The 15,603-nt window shown below is 36.3% G+C and overlaps 1 protein-coding gene across 5 annotated transcripts in view; it reads right to left on the reverse strand.

Moving 5' to 3' along the window:
* The window catches only part of asic1c (acid-sensing (proton-gated) ion channel 1c), a 130,043-nt gene that overhangs the window by 64,537 nt on the left and 49,903 nt on the right, over window positions 1-15,603 (reverse strand). For 3 of the 5 annotated variants that reach the window (XM_065258598.2, XM_065258599.2, XM_065258595.1), the window contains exon 1: window positions 1,246-2,129. The exons of 1 other annotated variant lie outside the window; for it this stretch is intronic. In XM_065258598.2, the coding sequence (XP_065114670.1) occupies window positions 1,246-1,980 (735 nt within the window). In that variant the 5' untranslated portion in view covers window positions 1,981-2,129. Of the gene's footprint in view, window positions 1-1,245; window positions 2,130-15,603 lie in introns of those variants that run through there. One more of the 5 variants, XM_065258596.2, reaches the window with a different exon arrangement.

The raw sequence follows: 15,603 nt of genomic DNA on the forward strand, positions 1-15,603 counted from the left end.
GAAAATTAGCATATATTCAAAAAAAGTGGAATGTCCCTTTAAATTAACTTAAAAGTAGCGCAGCTTTCACTTTTTACAGTGTATTTGAATAACGAAAAAATTTGGTTTCCTTTTGAACAAGCGTTGAGGCTTTTGCCATGTATTGTGCAAGAGCAACTGGCTTTTAAAGGTAATGAGAAAAAAACCCTAGATTGTTTACTGCATGTTGTGCATGTTACAACCAAAACACACCCTTCACTAATTAAGATAATAGGTGCAACCCTTTTGCACCATGTACCTAGCGCGCCAACCATTTGTCCTTGTTAAAAAAGTGGATTCGGACACGCCCTAAGTGCACCTGCGTCATGCACTTAGATTGTTAAAATAAGGCCCAAAAGTGCCAATTTTTTTTTACTTTTATTTCACCTTAATGCAATCAAAAGTTCCACCATGCCTAAGCAACTCTTAGCAACATTCGCGGCTGCTTGACTGATGGATAGATTTTTTTGCTAATGATCTCAGTCAGACGATCAGACCACCATGCCTAGGGCTTTGGAAACATACAGCCGATGAAGGCATTCATACATATTTAATCAAATCTCTCTATACTTAGAGCTGACTAGGCAACTTAAATTACCAATATTCAGCTGAAATCGAAAGTCCGAGAAAAGCAAGGACATCACGGATCCATGAAATTTAGAGCTCTGAGTCAAGCCCTACATTCACACGTGACGGTCGAACAGCAGGTCTGTGTTGTCTGTAATGATGGATAAGATGAGGTTTAAGATTTGATAGACAGCTGATCGGAGCAGAAGGACTGATTCTTTCTCCCAATTTCATTACTCAAATCAATGGGCCATATTATTGAAACACAATCCTTCTCTTAGCTTCGCTCATCCTGACAGTCATTTGCTGGCAGACTGAGATGTTTTCTAACATAATTTGCTTCAACAAAAGATATTAAAGGTTACATGTATACAGCTTTAATAGACCGAAACCGATCATCTTTTTAAAGTCAGCGCGCACTGTTGGTGACATTTAAGTAACGTTTAAGTAGCAAGATGCTTCAGAGGTACCAATGAAAAAGAAAATTAAATTGATGATGAAGAGATGTTTTAATTAAAAAACCATCAAACTGAACCTAGTCGCTTGGCTGCCCAGGCGTTTATTTGGTTAACACAATATTAAAAACACTGAAAATACTGAGATTTTTATTTGAGATTTCATACGATGAAATCCATCCATCCAAAGACACGGTTTACTCACAGTTGTGAAGTTCTCCGGCCCGCAGTCTTTTCCACGATACTTGCAATCCAACAGCATCTCATCGATGCTGTGGCTGGTCCTCTGCACAAACTCCAGCATGTTGAAGGTCTTGCTGGGAAAGAATTTGCTATCGTCTGGCGGCTGCCCCACCGCGGCCATGAAATCATCGAAGTCGCTCTGCTCCACGCCGAGCAATCCCGCCATCCAGAACAAATCGTTCCTTTGAATTTTGGAGCTTCGGAAGCTGTTGTAGTTGCATAGAGTAATGGCTGGAAAGATCATGAGCGGACTGTCCATTTCATCCAAGATGGTAACATGAGGATAGCTGTAATAGTCCATCACCGCCCCGGCCACCTGATAGAGGAAGTAGGACAGGGAGGAGATGAAAGCCGCTGCCCAGAGTAGACGCCTGATGGTCACTCCACCAGGTAAAAAGATGTGACTCAAGCCATGAAGGGTACAATTGGCACCGAACACGGTGATGTCGGATGGCAGGGGCTGCTCTTCTTCTTCCGCGCTGCCCATTTCTTTCTGAGGCTGAATGGCGAGCTGGGATCTCAAACTGGTAACCTCTGAGAAGAGCTCTTCCTTGGGATTGCTGGAATGGTGGGTGGTGCAATCAAAGCTGGTTCTTTGGAGGTTTGGAAACATGAGATGCCCAGGTTTTTTTTGCTGACAGTGGTTTCCGTTTTGTGCATTCTTGCAGGTCAAATAGAGCCAAAGATTGGGTTTCATGTGGGATGAAACTAAGTCCCTCAGTAGATAAGGGGTGAGAAGATACCCATGTGAAACTATAGAAAATAATCAATGATGTAGTCTAAAAATTCATTAAGTGTTTAAGGGCAGACAGAAATGCCGGTAGTTGGTCTCTTGGCTGTTAGTGGTGCGGCGTTTTGTGCTACAGACATGAATGATAACCTTAGTGATGGGAAATTACAATGTTCATATGACAGTCAGACTTGGATTGTAAATCACATCTGTAATTCTTAAGAGGCGATGGGTTCTTTTGACTCAGCCAGGAGGCAGAAACGTACTGTAGCAACCACTCAACACCCTAGCAACCATACAGAAACGCATAAAAGACATTTAAACACCTAGGAACTATGTGTCAACATCCTGACAGCCATCACAACACATTATCGTTCTGCACAAGCAAGCACTCCTGACAGAAAATAGATTACAAATCTAGTTACATATATATCTGGATCAGATAGAAAGAGCAAATATTGCAAATATATTATAAAATATAATCATATAATATAATATATAATAAAATAATATATATATTATTATATATATATATAATATATATATATATATATATTATTATAATATATATATATATATATTATTATATAAAATATAGTATAATATAATATATAATATAAAATAATAAAATATAATATATTATAATATAAAATAAAGTATAATACAATATAATATTCTAAAATATTATAATGTATAATATAATATAGTGTAATATATAAAATATTAGGTTACACTTTATTTTAAGGCGTCACTGTTACATTGCAATTATATATTTAAGTACCAAGTAATAATCAATCATCAACAACATGTACTTACTGTAGGGTTGGGGTTAGGATTAGGTTTTGGTTTAGGATTAGTTGCATGTAATTATGCATAATTAACTGTTATTACTTTAATAATTAAATGTAACAAATAAACCATAAAATAAAGTGTTATAATATAATATAATATAATATAAGATAAAATTATATATATAAAATATATAATATAATATATAATACAATATAATAACATATAATATATTTAAAATATAATCTATAATAAAATATTATAATATATAATATAATATAAAATATATAATAGAATAGAATATATATAAAATATAATATAAGTTGCCACATACATTCCCAGAAATTGTTTTACATTTATTACCATGGAAAGGCAGAGATCAGAGTTACTGACTAAATGCACCGGGTTATCTGATATCTACATTTAATTTTCAGTTCAACCCACACCTAAAAACATATCTACACATTAATGAATGTCATACTTTATCACTTCAAAGCCTATCAGCACTGTTTGAACATTAGACAACCACTTCAGTAAAGAAAGCTGAAAAAAAGGCATAATATATATAAAAATGACTAGTGATGTTTACCCAATACCAGCAGAGAAAACATATTGCCGAGATGCAGTGGTAGTTAATTATTTAATGGTCTACTTGGTTGCTAATTACTTAGTAAATTAAACGGACAAGTTTGTTATATTGTTACAAATTATGGAGGCAACAAGCTGGATTTATGTTATGTAAAAGAAAAAAATTACGTTTGATAAAATACAAGAATGTGATTATACAGATATACAGACTCCAAGTTATATCAAATTATCAGTTGTGTCAAAAAAGTAAACTACATTAACAGTAAGTGCATCTATATTTGGTATTCCCTTTAGGAAAAAATGAAAAGTCATTGCATAACTCGAAAACGCAAAGTGCCTTAAGAGAAAAACAACTGATTCAACTATATTTATAGGCTACTAATGCAAAGAACCTTCCTAAATTATCTTATTATTGTTCATCTTTACTAGATTAAAATGCAAATATTTTTACAACGAAAAGAATGGAATGCAAAGTGTGCACGAGTATGAGCACGAGCGCTCAGAAAGTGAGTTACTCCAGCCGCTGCATTTTCAGCAATTAATCTCTTGAATCCGTTTGGCCGCTGCACTGCTGAAATCAGTGAAGCCCAGCAGACTCTCACATACTATGATGCAGGATTCAATATGAAGCTTTAACACGCTGGATCCTTCACATCAGCATTTCAGCGTGCCTGGGCCCTTTCAACAGAGAGAGAGAGCCGCATTCAAGCGTGTTTAGATTACTGATCTCAGCCGGCAGGCGCTCTCATATCCCGCACCTCGTTTCCCAGACATGCAGGAAATGTCAACGTTACTATAGTACATGAAGATTGCCAAATCCACTTAAAGCCTATGAAAGGAAAACCTGAAGACAGGACATAAAATCCATCAAGCAGAGAAACGTAGGAGATAAAAATGAGTATGGGTTAAATTTAAGTTTTTTTAAAGATTTTGCAATGAATTATGCATTTAGCGAAATGAAGAAACGTCCTTTGTGGCGTATACTGTACGCAAGGAAGGTCCAACTTGAAAATCAATAAGATTATAGATGTTAATTATCTTTGGATTCATTGATTTGCAGATTTCAAATTTGACATTATAGCATTAAAACGTTCAATGCTGCCTCCTGGTGGTAATTGGTCATGCTTAGTCTAGCACATTTACTTGAATTAAAACACAATGGGTTCTCTACTACAGCATATTAAATAAGAGCCTTTAAATGGGGACATGAATGTGGCACATAGGTACGGTGGTGTCAAAGGGCCCCTATTTTGCAAAATCCACTTTTACACGGTTTGGGCATAAACACAACCACTGTACAAAAAGAAATCCACCCATTTCTTTTTAAATCCCAGTTTAACCAAAGCAGTCTCATTAGACATGTTAGGTGTGTTTGAGATCATCCGGCGCTGCGCAGACAGATTGGCGAGGTTTGCCGCTTGCAGTCGAGGGGGGAGCTGAAGACGGAGCCGTCAAGCCGGACACCCGCAGCTTGCCGTAGTGATGTGTGTGCCGTGATTCCCTTTTTTTAATTGCGAATGAAGTGAATTTGTTAAAAACAAACCTTTTAACTCTTTCACCGCCATTGACGAGATATCTCGTCAATTAAGAGAAAACGCTTCCCCAACAATGATGAGATTTTCCGTCTTTCCGCAATACCTCTATTATTACCCTTCCGCAACTTTTTAAACTATGGCAAGCGGCTGCATGTCCGTGTCTGTTTTAAAGATCGCTCTGAATGGGATCTCTATGAAAAGTCCGTCACAAAAATGGAATTATCTCTGCTTTTTGCTCAAAATGTGGTGTTTTTGCAGAAACCTACCCATATTCAAAAGCTGATTACAAAAGAACCACTGAAGGTAGGATGAAACGGGGTTTTTTGTTTGAAAGCAGAGGGTCTGTTCTTTCATTTGGTATATTGTATTTTTATATATTTAAAGAAGAACATTTTCTGGAAGGCATTAAACTTTGGTGAAAATCATGAAAAACGCTGGTGCTGGCTGGCAACTTTTTTTAAAAACGCTGGCGGTGAAAGAGTTAATAAAAAGTTGCAACCAGATATATTTTATAACGAAAATTTTAATTGCTGCTCGCCCGAAAGTAATGTGAAACATTATTAAAATAGAGTTTGGCATTTTCATTTTTATTTTATTACACAACACAATATAACATATTAATGCACTTTAATGTGCTTTTTCCTGTTATAAAAACATAATAATGTTTATTAGCAGAACTAAGGGTTGGATTAAACTTGAAACGCATGTGATCGGTGTCATCAGTGAGGCAACCAATCACGAAGAGCTAGCCGGCTACTCTCGAAAACGCTCTTGCGGTACTTTATAACCATATGACACAGTCACGTGCCTTCAGCGCCAGCTTAAGTCGTACAAAATTACTAACCGGCATGCACTGCTTCAAGTCAGCCGCCGATCGGTCTGCGCAGCGCCGCATGAAGTCGAACACACCTGTTGTTACGATTTTTGTTAATGTGATGTCACACTGATAAAGCCCCGCCCATGGCCACTGACTGACAGTCTTGCCTTAGCATAAAACTCGCTAAGGGTGGAAACTGGTGTGCGCCATGTCCCAATAATGAAATACTATTGTTTCAGACTGTATTCACGGGAATCAGATCTATCTTAACTGAAAGCGTTTATTGTATCTTTTAGTAAGTAGCTCATTTGCATTTAAACGAAAACAGTGCATTTTTGCTTCCACCCATTTTGGACGTGCTATAATAAATGATCTGTGGGGTATTTTGAGCTGAAACGTCACAGGCATATTCCGGGCAAACCTGAGCTCATATTACATTACATATAATACTGTAGGTGCCCTTTAAAGTGAATCTGGACAGACTCAAGCATATCATGAAGTTTTCTCTTATGTGCCTATATTTAAATACAATTAATAGGTCTATTCTCTTGGTAAAAATGATAAATTCGATTTGAACTTTACCTTGAACTTAATTAAGAGACGTCAGAAGAGTTATAAGAATGCACACTGAGAAATCGAAAGGATATAGAAGTTGTTATTGAAGCATATACTGTAGGCCCGGTTTTAGAGAGAGCTTTACCATCAGTGACACAAACAAATTACTTTGAAAATGAAAAAATAATTAGCATTTACAAAGGAAGAGGTGACTTTTTATCCCAGAGGAAACAATATGAAAGACTATGCGAGATTGAACCAAGGGCTAATGAACCTTCCTTCCTTCTTTGTGAAGTTGCCTTATCAAAAATGTTCATGTCAAACGCCAGACTGTTGTCCTTTAATGAGAATGTGGAAATAGACGGGCGGTCGAGTTTCATGCTGGGTTATGAGGGATGTTTTGTGGAAAAACAGCAAGATTTTGGACTCTTGTGATTCCTTTGATGTCCAAAGTTATTACCATACCCATTCTAAACAGAAAAAATGTATGTGTGCATGTGACATTTCATTTAAAAATGTAAAATATAATTACTCAGATTAATAAAAAATATTTTTCTGAACCCATGATTACAGACCAAACATAAAAAGAAAAAAAAAATCAGTCTATGTTCATGTTTTCTATATTCGAGAAGGGAAATAAACATGTGTTATCATGGATGTGACAAAATAGGCCAAGTTTTTTTTGGGACGACATAATTTGTTGAATAAACAACAAATAATATTTATTTTAATTTCCATGTGCGCATTTATGGAGGAAGAATGTGACCATTCTAAAAAGCTCCACTTACTTTACTATGGAAAATAAAATAAAAAAGTTAAAAAACTTAAACAGAGACTTTGCATTAATATTTAAGCCACTAAATATAGTGTGTTGCAGGGATGACGTATTTTTATAGGCCATCCTGGAAGTTGGCGGGACAGTGGTTCCCTCACCAAAAAGCCAATAAATTTTCCCATAGACTTTTGGATTATCAAAAAAATAAGCTCTTAAATAAGTTATGACACTTACACATTTTGTCTAACAAGATAATCTTTACAGATGAAGAACGTTTATGAATTTTAAAGTCTAAATGCATTTTACTAAAAATATAACGCCAACCTTAGGCTAAAAGCGAACTACACCATGGTCACTCGACTTTAATGTCATCACCACCAAGCTTCTGATAACTCTTTCAAACTTTATGTTTTAAAAGGTTTTTAATATCCCTGATAAGAAAACACTTTGGATGAATCGTTTTAGGGAATTTTGACCATGCTGCATTGTTTTTGGGATCATCATGTGAGTCCCTGACAATGTCTGTAGTCCCATGTAGCACATTGTTAGCAACCAGCCTTTTTAAGGGAATACAGTAAAAGCTTTTAAGGGGTTATTACTGGTCAAACCTTCCGGAAAAACTGATTTTTTTGTGATTGTTGCGGGCAAAAATCCTTGATCTTGCAGCATGCTTTCTTAAAAAATGTGATGGAATATGCAGGATATTTATGCAATTTTATGTGATGAAATTGCGTGAACTTTCCAAAACTGCGGGAACTTGCAAAAACTGATTGCAGCTTTTTCAGCTTTTTTTTTTCATTGATGTTCACATCGCGTAATTGCGTCACTTCCTAACATTCCCATGACAGCAGGGGAAATGGCTGCGGATGTGTAAAGTAAATGCAAAATTTTTAAAATTTCTGCAAACATATATATGACTTTTTGCTTAGAAAATGCCGGGATTATGAAATCATGCAAGTCCCACATATTTTGGGAGCAGAAATCTGCAATTTATGTGGCGAAAGTGCAGCGTAAAATGCGGCCCCCGCATAAATATGCAGACTTTGGCTGATTATGCATTGAATCATGCAAGCCTCAGTTTAAATATTTATTCATTTTTATATTTTTTATATTAGCTTGGCTTCTTTTATGTATGTTTACATTTCAAACAATGATAAAACATATATCAAGTAAAATAAAATGAAATGAAAATTTTTCCATTGTGGAACCCCTTGCTCAAAAAAGAATAAAACGTCAAAATATCTTGGCTTAACTGAAGATCTTATTTAAGACGTTTAACCAAAACCCCATAAAAAAAACATTGAATTTAGGACGATGGAACTGAAAGTGCTAAAATGCTAACTCGCTTCCGGGTTTTGCCTACAAAATACGTCATCCCTGCGACATCTGAGATAACAGTATGTAAAAATAAATTGGTAAAAATGTTTTTCATGGTTAGGTCAACATTTTCATGGAATTGCTTACTGTAGCTCAATTGCTGGAGCATAGCGGTCGTGGGTTTGATTCTGAGCCCAGATAGCAAAAAATATCCGCAGGACTTCTTTTTGCCGCCAGCCCTAAGCTGTCGGCTATAGGTGCGTCCCGCTGGCGGTGATGAAACGTTTGCCGCCGAATACGTCACTCCCCTTTCTTGCAATTTGCCGCCGGCTGACCGACTGCTTAATTTATGCAAAAGCGGCTGCCGCCGGCGGTCCGCCGTCAGACCGGTTTGCGATTACGGCCTTATGACGCTTACTGCCTCCAGAGCACCGCCGGTGGTCCGCCGACTGGGAGGGAACACAAATGCTGATTAAATGTATACAACGAATGGCCTAGTCTTATTGAATAAAAGTATCTACCAAATGCATAAATGTAAATTAAATGCAAATTAATTAAAGAACGGTTCACCCAAAACCCTCATTTATTCAGATTTATGATTATTTCTTTTTAAATCTCATTCTTTACGTATTCAAACCATGTTTGGTCATACAGTACGACTATTGATGTCTAAATGTTGATGCACAAACAAAGATGTAGTTTTTTGTAGGTGATTTTTTTTGCGGATTTTACCAACCCAGGTATAGAAAATAGCTATGTGAAGATTAAAAACTTTTGTGTTTCACAAACAATGAATAGCAAAATTTTGATATGAAGCGCCTTTAACTTGATCGGCTGATTAACTGTACTTTTTCCCCGTGATTCTTTGACAAATTTCTGTAACAGCCGGAGGGAAGATAAGGTAGAACTGAGACAAAGAGTCTCTTGGGCAGCATGTGGAAAGCTTGTTAAAAGGAAACGGAGGCAGGTGTTAAAACATTTGCTCAACTGTATCTAGCTGTCTACAGGAGCGTGATTTGAGTAAACAACCCACGTTCTCATTCAGTACAACCAGCAAGGTTTCAAGGGCCATCAAAACAAAACCAGATGCCCTCGAGCATTATGCGCGGCTTGCAAAATTCAGCTGGAAAGCAAATAATGCATCATAAATAACAAAACATTGTAGATGGGACTCTCTTTCACATTTAATGCTGGTAATTATGAACTTCAGATTTTTAAGTAATTCACAGGCTTTACCAGAGGGCATAAATCTGCATTTATAAAGTCATAATCATTTATGCCTAGCTTCAGTCCGTCAAACACGAACGCCCATCTCAAAATGCAAATGTACATTTCAAACCCACTTAATAGAAAAAAAGACGCTTTCTCGAGTTCTGACTCAGGGATCCCAAAGGATGTTAATACTAATGATTGTATCATGCGGTGAATAATTTCTGACCTTTTAACTTAAATAAAATGCAAAGCTAGTCTTTATTTCCATGTCTGTCTGAAAGCTCACATTGTGATTTATGCACGTAGCTGAAAGACGATCAAAAACTGGCAGGGTGCAATTTGTGAATAAAAGATGATGGAGGAACAACAACAAAAACAACAACAACAACATGTGGTCATGAAAGCAATAGCATTGACCTGAAAAGTTGCAAAACCACAGATATTCACCCAAAAATGAAATATGCTGTCATTTTATGAATTATCATCAAAATACTGCATGTGTCTTGCATGAAAATATCTACATAAAATAGTACGATGAAGACAATGATCATTTTTGAGTGAACCTTTACACTGGCACTGTTTCCCCACCCACTATATAAAGTGATGACCTCCAGAGTTCCTTTGAAACAAAGAGTCTCTATTATTAAAGAATAAAACATAAAGGAGCATGATTTGTGCTGATTTATAGCTGCGTTGCATAGAATGGGCAGTCATTTTACATGGACCATTTATCATCGATCTCTTCCCTACATTTGCAGTTACAACTGATCCGAGCAGACGATTTTTATACTAAAGTGCCAACTGCTACTGTTCAACAACTAGACAGGAATGCAAGTGCGAAGATACAGACTTCATAAATCAAGAGCAACCCAGTGAAATAGATACAATCACATAAAAAACTATGGTTCTGATGTTGGAGGTTAAGTAAAAATGTACTTTACGAAAATATAAAACTGACAGTCACAATAAGCATGCTGTATTTGATAACTAGCGTATTACACAGTGCTTTAGAATGCTTGATTTTGATTGGCCAAAAGCGACATTCTGAGGTTCCCAAATAACCACCTAAACTTACAGCCTTTTCTGAATGCAGTCTTGACGGGTGCAGTTTAATACTTACAAATAAATGTAATTTCAATAAATATAAATTTAATATATTAGGGGTGCATAATATATTAAAGGGATAGTTCGGCCAAAAATGATATTAAACCCATGATTTACTCACCCCCAAGCTGTCCGAGTTGAATATGTCCATCGTTTTTCAGACAAACACATTTTCGGATATTTTATAAAATGTTTTAGATCTTTCAGTTGATTAAATGTAATGTTACGGGGTCCACCCATAGTCCACGACCTTCAAGTCCAAAAAAAGTGTGTCCATCCTTCACAAATTAAATCCAAACGGCTCCAGGATGATAAACAAAGGTCTTCTGAGGGTAATCCGCGCCGTGTTGTTGTAGAAATATCCATATTTAAAACTTTATTAACGAAAATAAATACCTTCCGGTAGCGCCGCCATCTTAGTCGCGTCCGCATTCAGGATGAGAGCTTACGCAGCCTACGGAGGTTACTCTGCTGCTGCTCTGTGCCCCCCCCTCCGAATTTGTCATACGTCACTAAGAAAAGTGGGCACTCTACGCTAATACTCTCTAGGAATCTAAGATGGCGGCGCTACTGGAAGATATTTATTTTCGTTAATAAAGTTTTAAATATGGATATTTCTACAACAACACCGCTCGGATTACCCTCAGAAGACCTTTGTTTATCATCCTGGAGCCGTTTCGATTTAATTTGTGAAGGATGGACGCACTTTTTTTGGACTTGAAGGTCGTGGACTATGGGTGGACCCCGTAACATTACATTTAATCAACTGAAAGATCTAAAAGATTTTCTAAAATATCCGAAAATGTGTTTGTCTGAAAAACGATGGACATATTCAACTCGGACAGCTTGGGGGTGAGTAAATCATGGGTTTAATATCATTTTTGGCCGAACTATCCCTTTAAAATTACAGGAATATTGCAAAAGTTTGCAATAACAATGATTTGAATACTTCCAAACGTTATAGACAAAGTTTTACAAAGGGGCTGGTTGGCACATGAATGTTAGTAATGTGGTTTGTTGTGTAAAATAATTTTATAAAGAATGAAAATTGAATGTTTTATTAATATTATTTTTAGATTTTTAATATTCAAAGATATTTATTTTAAATATTTATTTATTTGTCAATCTTGAAAATTTCTAAACACATTATAAATGTTAGAAATATATTGAGAAAAAAAAACGTACTGAATTGCAGAGTTAGATCGTTAAACAGTCCGAGTTCAGGATTAAAACGATGGCTTAATGACACACTTAAAGGGACACTCCACTTTTTTTTTAAATATGCTCATTTTCCAGAATCCTTATTTGATATTTATCATTTTGGAATCCATTTAGCCGATCTCCGGGGTCTGGCGGTACCACTTTTAACATAGTTTAGCATAATCCATTGAATCGTATTAGACCATTAGCATCACCCTAAAAAATAAACAAAAAAGTTTCGATATTTGTCCTGTTTAAAACTTGACTCTTCTGTAGTTACATCATGTACTAAGACAGACTGAAAATGTAAAGTTGTGATTTTCTAGGCCGATACAGGGCTCCAGCCTGCCACCAAAATTTGAGTGTGCGCCAATGAATTTTAAATCCAATCGCACATGTGCGACCAGTAAATTTGACCTTTTTTGTCATGTGACACTGAATTTGAAAGAGCACATTGTACTTTCTGCATCTATCATTACAGTATTTATTAGTAATACAGTGGAAATTAGTAGAAATGTGAATATTTGGTTAGCATGTTGATTTACGGTGTGTTCCCCTAAATTTTCTGTCTGTGCCCCTAAAATTTTCAGTTGGGGGCCACTATGCTACTAGTGAAAAAGGTTAATCTGGAGCCCTGCGATATGGCTAGGAATTATTCTCTTATTCTGGTGTAATAATCAATGACCTTGCTGCTGTAACATGGCTGCAGGAGATGCAATGATATTACGCAGCGCCTGAAAATAGTCCCCTGCTATTGAAAGTGACTAAGGGGACTATTTTCGGGCACTGCGTAATATCATTGCAATGATTCAATAGATTATGCTAAGCTATGCTAAAAGTGGTACAGCCAGACCCGGAGATCGGCTAAATGGATTCCAAACCTGTAAAAATCAAATGTTTCACTCTAGGGGAGCTGGAAAATGAGCATATTTTCCAAAAAAGTGGAGTGTCCCTTTAAGCCACCGCACATGGCCCGCCCCTAACACGATCACGAACATCCATTCAGGTTGTAGCTGTATTTGAAAGTTGAGAGAGACAGCAGCATTCCCGCGTACACGGCTGTGGTTTCAGCACCAACAGCGGTCACGCCCCCCACCATTTGAAACCAGAGAATGCTGCTTATTTTTTTTTAGTTTTTGATAACTTATTTTATTCAACTTTCCAGCATTCAAAATTGGTTGGGTGATTAATAACAACTGTTTTCTTTGACAGACTCATTTCATATCTGACTTTACAGGGACTTTAAAATCACATTATATATTGCATTATTTATCACATATCATATATCGTATCACCTATCATGCATTGCATTATTTATCACATAATATACAGCAATAATAATAATCATTTTTCGCATATTGAATTTTTCTTCAATATCATGCAGCCCCAATAAATATGCTTTCTTATTCTTATATGAAAATTTATTTTACAAATTATTAAACAAAAGGAGCTTTGTGTCCTGACTAAAATGTTTTTTCCTCGCAAAACTTTCCATTTTTTACAATACAAACAAACTAATAAAAATACTTCAAATCAATATTTTTTGTCAAATAATTTGCTTGTGTAGCAAGTTACCATGTAATAAGTGGGATAATGTACAACTAGCTATTATGGCAAATGAATATAAGGTCCTGATTTATTATGCTGTACAATAGTCAAAGGTCACAACACTGGGGTCCTTGGAAATTGGCAAGCCCCCATAAAAATGAATAAGATCATGTAGCTCCGCCGTTGCTAGTGTGTACACAGCTTTTCTTATTAAAAATTTCAACAACTAATTTCATTTAGTAATTCCTGTTTAACTATCAGAGTTTAAAAGGGGAATTTTTGCTTACGTATGCGTTATATTTAAAATTGTAAGCACGGTGAAATAAAATCTAGCGTTGTTGTACGTCTTAAACTACTTCTGCAAAGATTTAGTTTTTTTTTTTTTGAGCTGGGAAAACTGCACAAGGAGGCAAAATTGTCTGAATATGAAGAAGAAAGTTATAACTGCATGAGAAGGAACAAAACTTGTGTACTGTATGACTCAGAGAAAATTTCAGACAAATTTGTGTAAACAACAAGTTTAAAAATAAGTGTTGATCTGACAAAATATCTTGAATAACACTGAGACTCGTTTTTTATCTCTTAACAATGAGATTTAAATATCAGACGTTATACTGCAAGATGAAATTAAAGTTCTAAAAGAAACGTAAAAAAAATAATAATTTCTTACAGCTGTGATGAGTCACCCGTATGAAACCGGTTCTTATCGTCGGTTCTCAGAAGGCACATAATCATGCACCTCTTTTGAGTTTGAGACAAAACCTACTGCGATTCAAAAGCAGGTTTTGAAAAAAAAAAACTGTGAAACAAGGAAAACACTTGATGCCAGAAAGAATGAAACAGTTTCTTTTGAAACTAAATGAAAAGTACAGACATTTCTTTCACTTGTATCATTAAATGTACTTGCTAATGTTGTGCTAGTTTTACTTGCCTTTTGATTTTAAAAGCCTATGCAAAGCTTGTCAACATGAAACAGCTTTGAAACCCATTTTAATTTTCATACTGTATTTCAGTGCATGTTTAATGAGAATAGAAAATGTGGGACAGGATTTTATCAACCAGGAATTCATTTATTTGAAGTTTTCTCAATGAGAAATAAAAGAGGACGCTTCTCATTGAACTTTTCTTTGCAATGATGTCTTCAGATGAATTGTTCATAAAGGTGCATTTTTTACTTCTTAGCTTTCTTAATATTCCCATCATTAAACATTTTGAAATTACAAAGGATAAATCCAGATACCTTTCCTCGGCAGCGTGAACATGCAGCTTACTTGCACCACCACACATTCACATTACTAATTTTAATCCAAATCACTTGAGCATAAACCGTATTCAACGGTACATATCAAAACAAATCTCCATTTCCAAAGACAACCTAATACGATTTGCACCAGATGCTTACGGTTCGAGACACGGAGGGGTAAGCGATCACAGCATGCCAAGCTGATTGAAATATTGTCTCTTCCTTCATGGAAGATATATAGACTTCTATACAGCAATGGCTATCAGTCCTTTACCCTGCATTCAGGCATCCATCACCAACCCCTTAGCCACAGCAGGGTTACAACAGCGAGTATATTTAATGCCACTGTGTGCAATGAGATATATTTCCCCAACACATCAGGAAAATGGGCTTTGCAGATCAAACATGCCACAGCACACACAAATAAATGGGTGCATGTGATAAAATGTCACATTTCGTGTTCTGGCCGCAGTTATTTTTAGCTAGCCGCAATGTTAGTGAATGGAGCGGTGGTAATTACATCCATTTCAAAGGGCTCAGGTCTTCGTCGCAATAATGAAGGTGGATGCAGAGTTTTCTCTAGTGGCCACGGGGAATGGCCGCAGCCTGCGAGAGAGTGAGTCATCGCTTCAGATGGGAGACCGAGACGATGGGATCCGAGTACTACGGGGCGGGAAACCTTCCAAGAATAAAAACAGACTTTTATATGGGATAAAAGGAGAGGTGAGGTTACACATGAATCTGCACGGGGGTATAGATGTCCAATCAAATGTTGAAGTGCAAATATCGATCTTAGTTCTAGACGTTATGTTTTTCAATGATGTCTGGATCCCGTCTGCTTTTTCGTAGGGGTAGATCGAATCGTCTGGATTGAAATGGAAATTATGCATTAATTGAACGCATATAA

The sequence above is a fragment of the Paramisgurnus dabryanus genome, chromosome 22 (genome assembly GCF_030506205.2).
Source record: "Paramisgurnus dabryanus chromosome 22, PD_genome_1.1, whole genome shotgun sequence".
NCBI classification, from domain to species: Eukaryota; Metazoa; Chordata; class Actinopteri; order Cypriniformes; family Cobitidae; genus Paramisgurnus; species Paramisgurnus dabryanus.